This window comes from Lepidochelys olivacea, assembly GCF_965140295.1.
Source record: "Lepidochelys olivacea isolate rLepOli2 genome assembly, chromosome: 8".
In the NCBI taxonomy this organism is placed as follows: Eukaryota; Metazoa; Chordata; order Testudines; family Cheloniidae; genus Lepidochelys; species Lepidochelys olivacea.
Genome location: NC_140418.1, coordinates 24,344,758 through 24,360,390, shown reverse-complemented (window position 1 = coordinate 24,360,390; position 15,633 = coordinate 24,344,758). Strand labels below are relative to the sequence as shown.

At 40.2% G+C, this 15,633-nt stretch overlaps 1 protein-coding gene across 2 annotated transcripts in view; it reads left to right on the top strand.

Annotated features, from left to right (window-relative positions):
- Positions 1–15,633, top strand: part of GABRB2 (gamma-aminobutyric acid type A receptor subunit beta2) — a 245,246-nt gene that overhangs the window by 137,988 nt on the left and 91,625 nt on the right. For both annotated transcript variants that reach the window (XM_084637283.1, XM_084637282.1), the window contains exon 6: positions 14,709–14,791. In XM_084637283.1, the coding sequence (XP_084493409.1) occupies positions 14,709–14,791 (83 nt within the window). The remainder of the gene's footprint in view (positions 1–14,708; positions 14,792–15,633) is intronic.

The window sequence follows — 15,633 nt, the reverse complement described above, 5'->3', positions numbered from 1 at the left end:
TGATAACTTGGTTGTAATAAGAGCTTTTTGTGAAATTGAATTAATTTCATTCCATTAACTTGCTGTCTTTGAAGTCAGAGGCATGCTTTTGTCAGTAGAGGCCGGTGTCAAGTTCAACACCTCTGCAAACTCATACATCCATGCCAGTGATTGTTAATGAGGACATGATCAATAACAGTCCTGGTGAAACCATACAGGCTGTCTCTGGTCTGCTTTTGAATCTTCGGGTGGTGGAAGAGAAGGTCGCCAATCACCATGTCATTGGCAGCCGCAGATTCCAGGAGTCTGATACCAAACTTCCCACACATACTTGCTCAGGTTTCATTGTCCTTTTCCCACCTGCCCATTAAAGTCATCCAGGAATGACAAATCTTCTTGGCTGTTGTTGTTGGTAAAAATTACCTGCATCATTGGCATAGGTGGTGGTGAGACCAAACGCTGCAATGATGGTAAGATGCCCACAGCCAGTATGGAACTGGATGCCAAGTCTCATTAATCACCCAACAACCCTGCAATGCATGCCAGGCATCGGGTGAAAGTACAACAGCCACCCCTTGCTGGAGCAACACATCGGTGCTGTCTGAGAACAAAAATGTATACTCCTCAGCTCTCTTTTCACATCTTCCTGGCCAGCATACTTCAGATAAAGCACAAATATCAGGCCATGAAGACCTGCCAAATCGACAGCAGAGTGATCTCTGGTCAACTCCGGTACTCCACCGGAATGAGAAAAGTAAGGTAAGTCCATGGGAGAGTGTCTCCCATTGACGCAGCGTGGTGTAGACACCTCAGTAAGTCGACTTTAAGCTACGTCGACTCCAGTTACATTATTCACATAGCAGGAATAGCGTAACTTAGATCAATTTACCACGGTAGTGTAGACAAGGCCTCAGTATTCATGCTTTTCAACTGTTAAAATCTCCAGTGCTTTGTTACTTGCTGTACATTGCTAGGTTGCAGTTAAATGTATCCCGTACAATGTTGCAGCAATAATCTGTAAAGCAAATGATCACTACTTTGGCATAACTGCTAAGAGCGACTTGTATGAAAGGAAAACCAGAGTGCAAATATAGCACTAATTTAACTTATAGTTTTAAAAAGGGAAGTTCCTGTAAAACTAAGCTTGTTACCTTTTCTGAGATTACGAAGTTGATAATAGCACTGCATATGGCAATACATTTGATGTTTTTAAAAGCTTTTAATAAAATTACACATGATAAGCTTATGGTTAATTTGTGAGCTATGGGAATACAGAAGTTTGTAACTCAACGCCCATAGTGAAAATAGATATAAAGCATGAAAAAGAATGAGGTCTGGAAAAGAAACTGCATAAATTAGTGAAGGGTAGTAAGTGGGATCTCCTGGAGTTGTCTTTAGATCTGTGTGTTTGCTTTAGTTAATCTATAAAATGAATTAGACAGGCAATCCAGCAGTGAAGAACAGTTTGTGAATTTGTTGATGATACACAATTGCATGAAGTAAAGGATAACAAAGCAAGCAATGTGTGATAATTCTAAAGGATTTGGACCCTGTTTTTATTAGTGTGTTGGGTAAGGAATGAAAATGGTATTTGGCTGCAAAAGGAGAAAATATTATTACAAAACTACTGAACACTGACATTGAAGAGATCTTGAAATAAATAGAGAGCTATCTCCACTAATAAATATTCAGGGGAGGGGGGCTGCACATCTCAGGATAACTAATGGGGGGGCATGTGTGGATGTAGGTATATGCGTAAGTTATTTTTCACTCTTAGGTTACCATATGAACCCATCCCCTGTCAATAGTGATCATTAGTTGGCTATTTGGTATACTTTAAATTAATTGCACACTAGTACCCATCCATGGTTTTAAGGTTTATTCTAAAAAAAAAATCCCATGCTGTTATATTGTATTATACAAGAAACAATATAATAAGGCTGGTGTTCTCAAAGATGTTTAAAGGAATTACATGCCTGATTTCTATTGAAAGTCAATCGGATTTGGGTGCTTAACAACTTTAGGTTCCTTTGAAAATACTAGCCTTAAATGCCAAACCATGAAGCATATGCAAAAAGGGGTAAAGTTCAGGTTACATCTGTAACTCACTTTCAGGCAAAAATCTGAGTACTTGCGCTTGCAAGCATTAATCATTTAATTAGAGATGCAAGTACTCAGAATATGCTTGCAATTAATTTTGCACATGTAAATATTATTGGTGCAAGATACAACTGAATGAAGATAGGCTGGCTCTCAGCCTGACTGAAAATGTACTCCATCATTTTGTCAATAGTACTGACATCTAAATTTCTTAACACTGCAAGATGTCTCACAAATTCCACAAGATATCTTGCAGTAGACTGGAAAAATAGTTTGATACTATGATGGGGTGGAGTATTACCAATGGTTGTCTCCTAATAATGGTCATTGGCCACACTGAACCTTGAAATGATATCTTCGTATCATTGTGCTATCTCAGTGGTGCTATTAATGCTTATCACACTAAGCATAACATGCCAATGCAATACTTTGGTTATTGAATTTCAATGCTTTAAAACCTTCTGGATCATTTATGCATAATTTTTGCTGTGTTATTGTCAAAGGTTAATAATACAGAGATATTTACAAAGATAATGTCAATGGGATGGAACCGTGTTTCTGGGTAATTGTCTCCTGCTGCTCCATAAATACCAGGGCAAAGCTGAAATGTTTATTTGAGGAGTAGAAAACATTGATCCTATGACAATATTTAATTACAATCACATTGTACGTGTAAATTTAATCAGTGTATTCAATAGATGCTACTGCAATGGAGTCACCATAACTCATTCCCATTATTGACTGTTGCATTCCAGTAGGCTTAGAGAACCAACCTTGTGTGTGTGTGTGTAATCAGTGAATTACAGGGCAATAAATCTATAGTTGAGGCTTTTCTATGTAATGTTCTGAGTACATATATGAATAAACTGATTGTTAAGTTTTCAGCTTTCATCAAGGAATTAAAAACATAAGAAAGTCTCATCTTTGTGTTATAAAGTTATCTTCTCTGACTGGGCTTATTCTCAGAAGTAGGAAGAAAGAAATGAATCGCTAATGGTAACTGCCCTGCATGCTGGAGCATACCACCAGGTGGTGGAGAGGAAATGCAGCAGGAGAAAGTGATGATACTAAGCATTGCAGCGAGAGTATCTAGGAAAATTCAAGTTTAGTCACATGAAATTCTTCCTAGTGATCTCCAGAGTGACATGCCAGAGCTGTAGCTCTGTCATTCTCAAGGACAGTGCAGGATGCTCCATTTCCAGTTCATTCTACTGATTGTTCCCCTCTGCTGAATTTTAGATAGCTAGGTCTTAATTCATCACTTTATATAATGCCATTAATTTCAGTGGAGTTACATCAGGGATGAATTTGTCTCTTTATACTCACTAGCACACTATCAGAGAGAGCATCTCAAGGGGATCCTCTCCCTTCTCAAGAGGGTGGGGGGGGGAAGCTAGGTTGGGCTGTAATCCTGTCTTCAGCTAGGGCTAGTTTTGTTCACAACCCATCTATGTATATATAAAAATGTCTAACAATATCCGCTACAATAAACAACACACTTACCCTTTTTCTGCTGTGCAGGAGCAATACCTCGGAGGACTGTCTACCTCTTGTCTTAAACCCTTCACTGTTGCACTGATCAACAGAATTTAAAGCATGATTGAAATTTAGGACAGTGAGAGTGCTGTGGTCTTAGAATTTCATAAGGACACCTGCAGAGTGTGTTATTGCCCTATTATAAAGATTCGTGACAGAAGTGCATGGTAATTCGAAATCTATTATAGAGTCTTTCACTAGCCTTCTTTTTGGGAGGGTAGGAGGGGAGGGAATCTGAGAGTAGCCCTGTTCACAAAAAGTCCATTTAAACCTATTTGTTCAAATTGACTTTTCCCTGTGAAAAACCAATCTTCTCGTTCTGAGTCACAAAAGCCAGAATTATAGGAGCTTTGGGCTTTTATCTTAGGTCTTCTATTAGAATTACGAAATAAGCTGCATTCATAAGGCTAAATGTACCTTTTATTCCCAAAGTTGTTTTGACTTTCACACTAATTTTGAAATTCAGGTGAAAATTTGATTCTTTATAATATGGAAAATATCATCTTGCCAGATCTAGCCCACACATGTGGCTTTTCCCTTCCGTGGTCAGCAGCCTTCCTGGTGCCACTTGCTCAAGGCCCTGCGGAAGAGGCGTCTCACAGGATTGGATTTGTAGGAGGAGAATGGGTGGGTCAGGAATAGGAACAGGACAGGCCCATCTTCTCTGGGGGCAGGGTTCACATCATCCTTTCCACCACCCGTGCATTATAAGGAAAGGTAACACAGCCCCAACCTCTAATTTGCCACGTAGCCTTATTATTGTAGACGTCTTTAAGGCAAGTACTAGGGACAGCCATGGAAGTTCCTGGTAGAACCATAAAGTTGGAGCCTCCCTACTAGGGAACACAGAAGTGGAGGGTGGGAAAGTGGGGAGAGGAGGCTGTCAAGTGGGAAGTACTGCCAGGGCTGCAGAGTATAGAAATTTCTAGGATCCACAGGGTCTTACGGCAACCATTGTGGTTGCGGGCAGGCTCTGTGGCACATTCCCTGGAAGGAGGCTGTCCACCCTCCTCCCAAAAGCAAGTGTTACAATGCACTACTGGGCAGAATTAGGTTGTTTTAGGTGTCTCAACTGTGCACTTCTCGACCTAAACAAGTTGGAATTCCTCATAAAATTCAGAGTTAATGCTGAATTTTATAGGTCTGCAGTGGTTGTTTTGGGGATCATAGAATCATAGAATATCAGGGTTGGAAGGGACCTCAGGAGGTCATCTAGTCCAACCCCCTGCTCAAAAGCAGGACCCATCCCCAATTAAATCATCCCAGCCAAAGCTTTGTCAAGCCTGACCTTAAAAACTTCTAAGGAAGGAGATTCCACCACCTCCCTAGGCAACGCATTCCAGTGTTTCACCACCCTCCTAGTGAAAAAGTTTTTCCTAATATCCAACCTAAACCTCCTCCACTGCAACTTGATAAATACTACACGATAATGTTTTTACCCTCAGATTACTATTTGCCCTCTACCTTAACTTGAACTCAGCGTATTTTTTCCTCTGGGAATATACGCGTATGTGCAGAAGCATGCAACATGTAGATAAATAGGTAGGCGGGCTGGAATTTTCAAATGAGCTTAAGGGAATTAGGTGCCCAATTTCAATGGAATTTGATACACTAACTCCCTGAGACTCGTTTGATAACACAGCTATCATGTTTGTAGGTTTTTAAATGGTTCTTTATTAAACTTAATGTCATATAAGAAATAAAATATTTTTTAAAGTTGAAGTCAGTCTACCTTTTTATGCTCTACAATAGCTTGAAGTTATGACAAAGAAAGTAAAGAATTAAAAAGGCTGTCCGTAGTCTGAGGAAGGGGCTTTATGTGCTCTGAAATCCATACATTTAAACAGTTCATTCCTGGGAGTTGATTAGCAATTTTTTTTTCCGACAGAGGCTAAATAAAGTTCCTTTGTATAAATGACCTGCAGTGCTTTCTCAGCTGCAAGGATTATGAATGGTAACTTGAGCAGTAACAATATAAAACTGCAACAGAAAAGAGCAGAAAGGATGCATTCTTTATTTACTGTTCACATTACTTTATCAGAATGAAATATACATGAACTCTTTCCAAGTGGAGTAAGGAACAATATTTTGAAAAATGTTTAAGTATTCTTTCAGTTCTCCAATGTTGGTAATAAGGTAAGGGGTCAGTGAACTGCATATTGGCAAAGCCGCCATATTGGTCCTTTACTCTAAGGCTGCTTGCTTTATTCAGAGTCACCCTGCTATCATTCTCATGTTATTCTGATGTTCTGCAAGCACTGTGTGTATTACATATATTTGGGGGAAGGATGAAGCAAAGTGAATGGTTTGAGACAGATATACATTTCTCAATGATAAAATATTAAAATTTTAAATTGCTCCTCCTATTTATTCTGCATGGTTATCCCATTGTGATTTTGTGGATTTTATCATCTGGAGTAGACTGCAATAATATAAGAGAAGGTCAGAATAGCTACAGACCAAATCCAATGTCAGATATGTTGTAGTGGCAGATTGAATTGTACCACAATGGCATACTATTTAGATGGATTTAAACAATGAACATGATGTTGTGGTTCTGTTCCAGGTTTCCAATGTATGTTCAGGATAATGGTCAATACTACCTCTCTAACTTAGTTCTGCACCAGAGCGCTGTTGGCCGGGGGACAGTGGGGAGGAAGGCTAATCCTGATTCTATTCAAATCAGTTGATAAAATTTGCACCAGTGACATTCATTCCTCCACCATGAAACAACATCAGAAATTACCCTATTTATTCCAGTTTTTCATGCTGATGGCACAGCAGGCTAGTGATCATTCCATTTTGCAGAACCAAAAAGAGCAGAACTGTCTCTTCAGCAGAGAGTAGTAGAGCTGCTTAATTAGGAGGAAAGCTAATAGACAGCTACTCTTAGGCTATGTCTGTTTGGACTATGCGGTTGTGAATAGCAGTATACACCAAAGTGCTCAACTGTAACTCCCCTCAGTGTGAACTAAAATATCACGAGTTTGCATTACTTTATCCTGTTTGAAGAGGACAGCGTTAATGCAAATTAGGATCCTTTTACTTCACACCTGCAGCAGCCACACGAGGGAGTTACAGTACAGCACTTTGGTGTACTTTGCTGTTCGTGCTCCCATAGTCCAAACTGTGGTGAAGTGTAGACAAGCACTTATTGTACACTATCCAACATCTAATTCTTTTTTTTTCCCATGAAGCTGTGGACTCCATTTCCTGACTAGTTGTCTTAATTTAAAAAAAAAAAGACTTGAATAAGGGTTCAATGCTCCTATTTCCCATTTTTTATCCATACCCCAGTAGAACTGTGACAGTTCCTTTACACTTCATATCGCCATTTGGGTGGCGAACTCCATGGTTAGATGAGTCTGGTACCTCTTCTTTCCTGAGTTCCTTTTCAAAGTTCAACCAGAGAGATGTCAGCTGGGGCCTATCAGCTCCTTCAACATTGCTTTTGCCGCTTCGTAAAGAAGCCAGAGACTGTCATACCCCCAGCTTTATCAAGCTGAATGAGTCCCCTCGGAGCCCAATTCCCACATACAAAAATTATACAGGTAGAATCAGACAACATAACATGTCTAAATGTTGTTTGGTGGCCAAAGGGGACTCGACCATTTCCTATGTGACTACATAGGCCAGGATGTCCATGAAACCTCTGTAGCAGTTTTGGGTTGGATGAAATTATAAATTCTGTGATAATCTAGGAATGTCATTGCCTCTCTGTTTACCATCAATAACTCCAGATGCTAGTTTTCTCTACAAAAATGTATTAAGAAGCTCTCTGTGCAGAAAAGCATTTGCACTCCAAACATCTTGGTAGTTAGTTACAGAACATTCTGCTTTACCAATATATTATTAGAAATGTCACTATTATAGATTCTCTGCTAAAGCCACCCTCTACCCTGAGACTATAAGGGGGAAGCACTTATGACATTTTTTACTGGAGCGGGAAGGAGAAAACAGAATTCTTTAGGCTTTGCCACTTATAGTTAACTTGTAAAGAGGTATATTTTGATTTAAAGATAGATCAAATATTTCTAACAACCTTGATCATGTCTCCTTAAAGCTGATATTCCTGTGCAGGAGAGAGATTAGTCACAATGCAGTTTTGTCTCCAGATTTCCACATACTTGTAATTGGGTCTTCTGCCTACTGCTGCCAACGTTTCCAACTGTCACACAGCAGGTCTGTTTCCAAGGAGCTGAAGTGAACACTGAGCATAGCTACAGTACATGGCTTAGATAACTAATTCAGATAGGGGAAGAGCCAGTGACTCTTACTCATCGTGTGCAGAGGAGTCTGATAATGATAGTGATAAAGGGACATAATCAGCTGCAGAACATAATTTACATCAAAGCTTTTGTGAACTGATAGTGGGATTGCTAATTAAGAGCCAGATTCTGCTACTGTCTTCAGTGAGAATTGTGTGTATGCATCTGAGGGAAGAATTTGGCCTTCTTACTTTCCTCTGGGATAGATTATGCCCTTGGCTTAAATAGGAGCTGGATCAGCCTTCAAGCAAGCATGATAGCTAGGAATGCCTTAGACAGTTCTCCAGAAATACTCATACACTGCCTTACTCAGCTGCTCTGTTCCCTGTGTGTATTCAGTCATATCTACTTACTTAGGGACCAAAATAAATTCCCCCTATTTTTTACTTTGATTTGCCCCGCAGAGGCAATACAGCTATAGGGAAGGGTGTTGGCCTACTTCACACATCAACAGAATTGTTCACCTATCCTCCAGTAAGTACCTTTATTATTGGCGACATCAGAACTATTAAGACCCCAGTTTACATTTCTGATACCAGGTGGAGTTTGCAGTGCTGACAAAACTGAGAAGCTGTGCTTTGTTTGAATGACATTGAGAAACAATAAGTACTGTAACTCTGCCATAACAGCATCCATTAGATATTATTATTTTCTGTATTATTACTAGTTCGTGATGTATGTTAGAATCGAAGAGCCACATTGCGGCCTTTGCCGCCAACTTGAGTAGGGGGTTGTGTGGGTTTGCAACACCCCATGTGCAACTTGCACAGGGATTGGTCTTCTGGCTGACACAGTTGCTCTTGAAGCAGCTGCTAGAAGAACTACACAGGTTGTTCATCCTTTTGGAAGGATATGGCCTGTTTCCCCCAGTGTAGCAATCCTGTACCAAGGGCCAGGAAAAAGAGGGAGTAATCTGTGTCCACTCTTCCTTCCCACCATCTTTGGGAAGCAGTTTGTGCCCTTCCTCAAGCACAGTGGGTTGTAGTTGTGACCGGCCCTTGCATAGGTGGTGCAAAGGGGAAGGAGGACCTTCAACACTCATGCTGTAGCAGCTGTACACATGCATAATTGCCTTTCTGAGACTATAGCCTGCCTATCTAATGTGTCTGTTCTGTATGCATTGCAATATATAATTCATTCCATAACTGTAGTATTATTTGGAACCTCACTGTGCCTGTTTTGAAATGTACAGTTTCCTTTTGAGGTTTTATGTTTCATGATATGTTTTATTGAGTCAATTTAACTTAAACAAAAATAAGTAGAAGAAAGTGATGCCTTCTGATACACTGCAGTGGTTCACATCAGAAATATACACCATGAAGAAGGTTGCTGAAGACTGATTTTCATTGTTAGCAGGCTCATAAAATGGAATATCAAAAGGTTTCTATTTCATTAAAAGTAGATCAAAAATCAGAATAGCAGACAGCTTCTGTGTTGTTTCCTTTCATACAGTATTTCTTCAAGAGCAACGTGCCTCTCATGAGTGTAGTATAGAGTCAGAAAATTGTGGGTATTTTTAAGCTTCCTTTTCAATGGTCATTTCTCAGGGCTCTGCTCTGCAAAGTATTTTTCATGATTTATGCATGTCAGTTGTCATAAATAACTTAGAAACAAATAATCTTTTCAGTGCATTTATGGAAGAGGAATATCATTGTTTTGGGGAAAGGTTGTGTGTTCATTTCAAATGTTCCTTTCTCTTGTCATGACGAGGTATTGGTTCTTCTCTCTAAAAAGGCATAGGGTAGATATCCATGTATCTAGAACATTGAAGAATGTGGTGCAGTCACTATTTGAAGGTGTTAATGTTTATATGCATTACCGGTACTTGAAAATAAGTAACTCTTTTGAAGATGTTAGAGGTGACTAGGTCTTCCCTTATCAGTATTGTCAACCAGAGTAAAAGAATATAAAAGTCAGGATAAAATCATGGGGGAGAGTAGGACAAGAGAAAAGGACAGATAATTTTTTCCATTGATTTTCACTGTGGATAGGAATGAACAAACTATCTGGGTTGAAATAAATCATCCTAAACTGTTTAGGTTTGATTAAGGCCCTACCCTACTCACTACCAACTACTCTTTCTTACTCCCATTTCTGAGGAAGCAAGAGACTTTTTGTGTTCATACAGCATTATATGTGGGGCTTTGATCCTGACTGATGCCTCTGGGTGCTCTTGTATTCTAAGTAGTAATTACATACTCACACAAACATACACATTACATTAAAACAGTGTTAAGGTTTCAAAGTCAAGCACTCAAAATGAAGAAATACCAGAATTAAAGTTGCTGGGGATAGTACACCTACAGATTGATCGGCACATAGGAGTTGTGAGAGGACGAGGCATGCTCAGGGCTGACAGAATCTTCAGAAAATTTAGCTGCCAAATGCTAATAAGTCTATACTGAACACGTGTGAACTGATTTTTTTTATCAATAACTTATCTGACCAATGTTGGTCGCTTCCCTGACACAAGAACGAACCTCCGGCCAAATTTCAAATCCCTTCTGTAAAGCCTGAAGGTGCTAGAACTTCTCAGCCAAACAGTTGTAGGGTTTGTTTTATATTGTTTATAGGTTGTTTAACCTGTGCAAAACAACATTTCTGTCCTTGGTCTCATTCTTGGAAACAGCTGAAACATTTCTGCTGAAACTTTCCCCAACGTAACCAGCCTGAGGCAGGCACCCAGAATTGACACTTTTAGCCTGAATGGCAAAGTTAATAGCCACAGGAAATAGTCTTATAATGGAAAGTGTTGGACAATCTTAAATACAGATGGTGCTACCTGCTCCACCTATAATAATCCTCAATGTCTAGACAGGTATTTTCTTCAGTTGCTTACCCCTTCTACTTCCGGGAGTTCCCCCTTCATGGGAGTCAACAGCTGTCTTCTGCCTCTCTTCTTCTTTCCCCTTCGGGCAGGTGCAGAATAGCTCTTTGGGTGCCCATCTAGAGGTTAAAGAGAGAGTTTAGTATGAAGGTAATTTTCAAAGATGCTGCTTCTTTGTTCCTGAATTGTCTGACCAGTGGGCCAGGGGCATGGTCCTGGAGAACGGATGCCCCCCTAGTAATTTTGAAAGGGGCCAGGAGTGCTGGAGAGCTGCTGGAGAGCTGCTACAGGTGCCAGAGGCATGGCTAACTCAGGAAATGTATATTACGCTGCTCAAGCAGCGTTGAGCTTGAAGTCTGTCTCCCCAGAAGACAGACAATACATAGATGAAAGACCCACCTCCCACACTTTCCGTGTGCACAGATTTGAAGGAGACAGACAGAGGAGATGTGGTGAGTGTTTATAGGATCAGTGTAGAGAAAAGGAAAAGTGTCCGGATTAGAGTATGAGTAGGAGAGGCAAAGATAGGCATTATAAAGAGGCTGGTGCAAACCTAAAGTGAGGGGGTCACTGTAGTAATTAGGAGGTATGTGACAGCACCAGTATGAGGCTGCAGTATCGCAGTGGACCACATCTGGTCCCCTGTGGATAGGCAGTCCCAGTACCAAATTACGCAGGAATTCTGGGTCATGGAGAATGTCCCACCTGAACTAGGCATTATACATTGCACACATTGTGGAAGGTACTTCAAGAGAGATCAAATGGTGAAAAGGAAGCCTAAAGAAACACAAAACATATCTATTCCATTAAGCTGATGGCTATATGGGATGCAAAGTTGGTGTTTGCTGTTGGGATGAGCATACCATAGCGGCTGCAACCCAGCTATTGGCCCCACAACATTTATCCAGTTTACAGCCTGGCATAACAGCCTCTGCTTTATGTTGAGTCCTCGCCCAGCAGTTCATGCTTGAAGGGCTCATTCACATGTAATGAGGGTCTCAATTTCAGAGTTTATGTAGTTGAGCTTCCTTTTGCTCCTTTTATCATCTCTGTCGTGCTCAGGCAACTCTATTTCTGGGGCTATGATATCAAAAAGGGTGCTGGGGAAGTGGGCATACTGCCCCCAGAGGCTATATTTACCCGCTGAGAGGATTGCTAAAGGGTCTTGAGTGACCTTTGGTTCTCTCCAGGCACTGGTATGGTTCTTGCTTCTACATAAGACATTGGGACTGGGAGTAGGCCATGGTGTTTAGAGATGGAAAAATGGGGCCAGCAATGGAGGGGTTTCTTAGGTCTTGAAGAAGAGTCCAACGGGAGGAAGTTTAGGCCTCATGCCCTTTCCTATTCCTTCTCCCTACAAATATTAAAGCATGTACTGAGGGTCAGTACTGTGTCAGAGAAAAGAAGTTATGTGCATCTCAGGGAAATGTTTATCAATCTGAAAACTAATCCCGTAGGGTTCCCACATCCCAAGTTAGAGGGAGAATAGAACATAGCTGTTTCATGTGTAGACTGGAAAATTCCAAAATGTACTATTTTTCAAGTGCAGTGGAGTTCTATAGAACATTGTGTGGTTTGAGGGTGGGGGGAGAAAGACCAAAAATTTATTTTGCCTACACAAGAGAGAGATTTGAGAGGAGCACAATTAGTAAAATATTGCTGCTGTGCTCTGTGCATTGGTTCACATTCAGCTCAGATCTATTCCTCCCTGAAATCTAGCAGTAAAAGATTTGTGATGGTACAGATGTTTCTAACAACATCTAAAAGGCACAGTTGGCACATGTTAATGTAATGTCAAGGCACAAATATGTTCTAAATATTTTGTAAAAACAGTCCTGAAAATATTTGTCGTACTGCTGCTGAGGATGCACCACTAAAATAAGCCTTCATTTGCACAGTATTATTGAGGGTAAGAGAGAATGGAGAATTGAGTTGTATATGCAATTGTGCAGAATAAATATTATTTGTTAATTGTCTTTTATGCAAAGCATGTTTTACACACACTCCTTTGGCACTATTCAGTGTCACTAAGGAAATTCATAGGATCACCCAGTTGGTGAGCAAAGAGAATTTGTGGGACATCTGTCTGACTCATAGTCCAGCTGGTTACTGTCATCAGGAAAATGAGAAATCAGAGCTGGGAATGAAACCATGGTACCTCTCAAGGCAGCAAATAGCACTCCACTTGAGAGGAGGCAGGGTCCAGTGGTTAGGGTACTAGCCTGAGACTTGGGAGATCTGCATTCAATTCACTGCTCTGCCACAGACTTCCTGTGTGACCTTAGGCAGGTTAGGTACAAGTGAATATACTGGAACAAAAGGTGTTCTTAACTTTGGTTAAAATGTCAGTGAAGACACAGGTTTCAGAGTAACAGCCGTGTTAGTCTGTATTCGCAAAAAGAAAAGGAGTACTTGTGGCACCTTAGAGACTAACCAATTTATTAGAGCATAAGCTTTCGTGAGCTACAGCTCACTTCCTCAGATGCATATTGTGGAAACTACAGCAGGCTTTATATATACACAGAGAATATGAAACAATACCTACTCCCACCCCACTGTCCTGCTGGTAATAGCTTATCTAAAGTGATCATCAGGTGGGCCATTTCCAGCACAAATCCAGGTTTTCTCACCCTCCACCCCCCCACACAAATTCACTCTCCTGCTGGTGATAGCCCATCCAAAGTGACAACTCTTTACACAATGTGCATGACAATCAAGTTGGGCTATTTCCTGCACAAATCCAGGTTTTCTCACATCCCCCCCACCCCCATACACACACAAACTCACTCTCCTGCTGGTAATAGCTCATCCAAACTGACCACTCTCCAAGTTTAAATCAAAGTTAAACCAGAACATCTGGGGGGGGGGGTAGGAAAAAACAAGAGGAAACAGGCTACCTTGCATAATGACTTAGCCACTCCCAGTCTCTATTTAAGCCTAAATTAATAGTATCCAATTTGCAAATGAATTCCAATTCAGCAGTTTCTCGCTGGAGTCTGGATTTGAAGTTTTTTTGTTTTAAGATAGCGACCTTCATGTCTGTGATTGCGTGACCAGAGAGATTGAAGTGTTCTCTGACTGGTTCTCCGACTGGTTTATGAATGTTATATAGCCCAACTTGATTGTCATGCACATTGTGTAAAGAGTTGTCACTTTGGATGGGCTATCACCAGCAGGAGAGTGGATTTGTGTGGGGGGGTGGAGGGTGAGAAAACCTGGATTTGTGCTGGAAATGGCCCACCTGATGATCACTTTAGATAAGCTATTACCAGCAGGACAGTGGGGTGGGAGTAGGTATTGTTTCATATTCTCTGTGTATATATAAAGCCTGCTGTAGTTTCCACGATATGCATCTGAGGAAGTGAGCTGTAGCTCACGAAAGCTTATGCTCTAATAAATTGGTTAGTCTCTAAGGTGCCACAAGTACTCCTTTTCTTTTAGTGAAGACACAGCATCTCAGGTTAGCAGCTCATGTAACAGCCTACAGGAGAGAATGGAGTTGAATATGAGCTGCCAACCTGAGTTAAAAGTTGTCACCATGTCTTCACTGCTATTTTAACCCATGTTAGGTAACATGGGGTAGCTAACCTGAGTTAAGAATATACCTTCCCCCCCAGGGTAGATATACCCTTAGTCTTTATCTGCCTCAGTTCCCCATCTGTAAAATGGGGATAATAATATTGCCTTACTTCACAGGTGTGTTGTCAGAATAACTAGATTGAAGATTGTGAGGCTTTGAGATACTATGGTGATGGGGGACATATAAATATAATAAACTGTCCACTTGTCCACCAAATTGGCATATCAGTTTGCTTCCATAAACTAGATTAGTAGTACAAAACCCTTACGAAAAGCCAGCACATGCAATATCTTAGTAATAAGCAAAGAGGCAAAATTGCTTATCATGCAGAATCCATTCTCTGTTGTTTCAACTCCATTTAATCACAGATGTGAATCACACACAACAACAATGGTCCTTATATATGCTTCTCTTCTAGAATTACAACAACAGCTGCTTGTATGATGGACCTACGAAGATACCCGCTGGATGAACAAAACTGCACACTGGAGATTGAGAGCTGTAAGTACTTTTGTAAATCCTGCTTACTGTATGGTCAAACTGTTTCAGACGTTTGCATTTATTTATTTATGTATGGGTACATGTTGCTAACCTAGTTGCCTTTCTGTCTGATGATATTTAGATCCTTATAAACACACACAACACATTTAGCTTTCCAGATGGATTAGTAATTTGTGGCACAAGGATTAGAGGAATTTATTTTGTGTTTTGATGGACAAATTTCAGCTTTAAAAGTCTCACTCAAATGGCTTGTTGTAGTTCATGTGAGGAGCAAGAGGATTACTATCATTTCTTTATCCTTCTCTGCTGCTGAACTGTGTTGCTGGTTGTTTTCATTGTTAAACAAGGGCTTAAATTTTTCTTTACAGTTGATTTTTTTTATCACTGACACTGTAGTTAGACTTTTGGTGCATGTGTAATACCATCTATTATATGTGTTGATTGAATAACTAGTCTCTCTATTAAAGGTCAGGCTTTCCATACAGCTAAGACATGTGCTGTGAAATAAAATTTAAAATCTGTTTACATTGAAAGCTCTTTAGAGAATTTTAATGTATCAGAGAACAAAACAGTGTATGGTCATATGATAAATACAATATCGCAGGCAACAAGTTATTTGACATAGTAATTAAGCATGTGTCAGCACTTCCATGGTAAGCTCTGTTTTTTAGTAGAATAGCAGATCACTCAACTGTGGTACATCATGAAGCTGAAATGTGACATATTTCACTTTCTCTGAATGGAATTTGAGTGATTTGCAAGCAAACAAAAAATAGTTTGAATGTTTTTAATATATGAAATGTTCAGCTTTCATTAAAACATTTACACTCTAAAACAGCTTT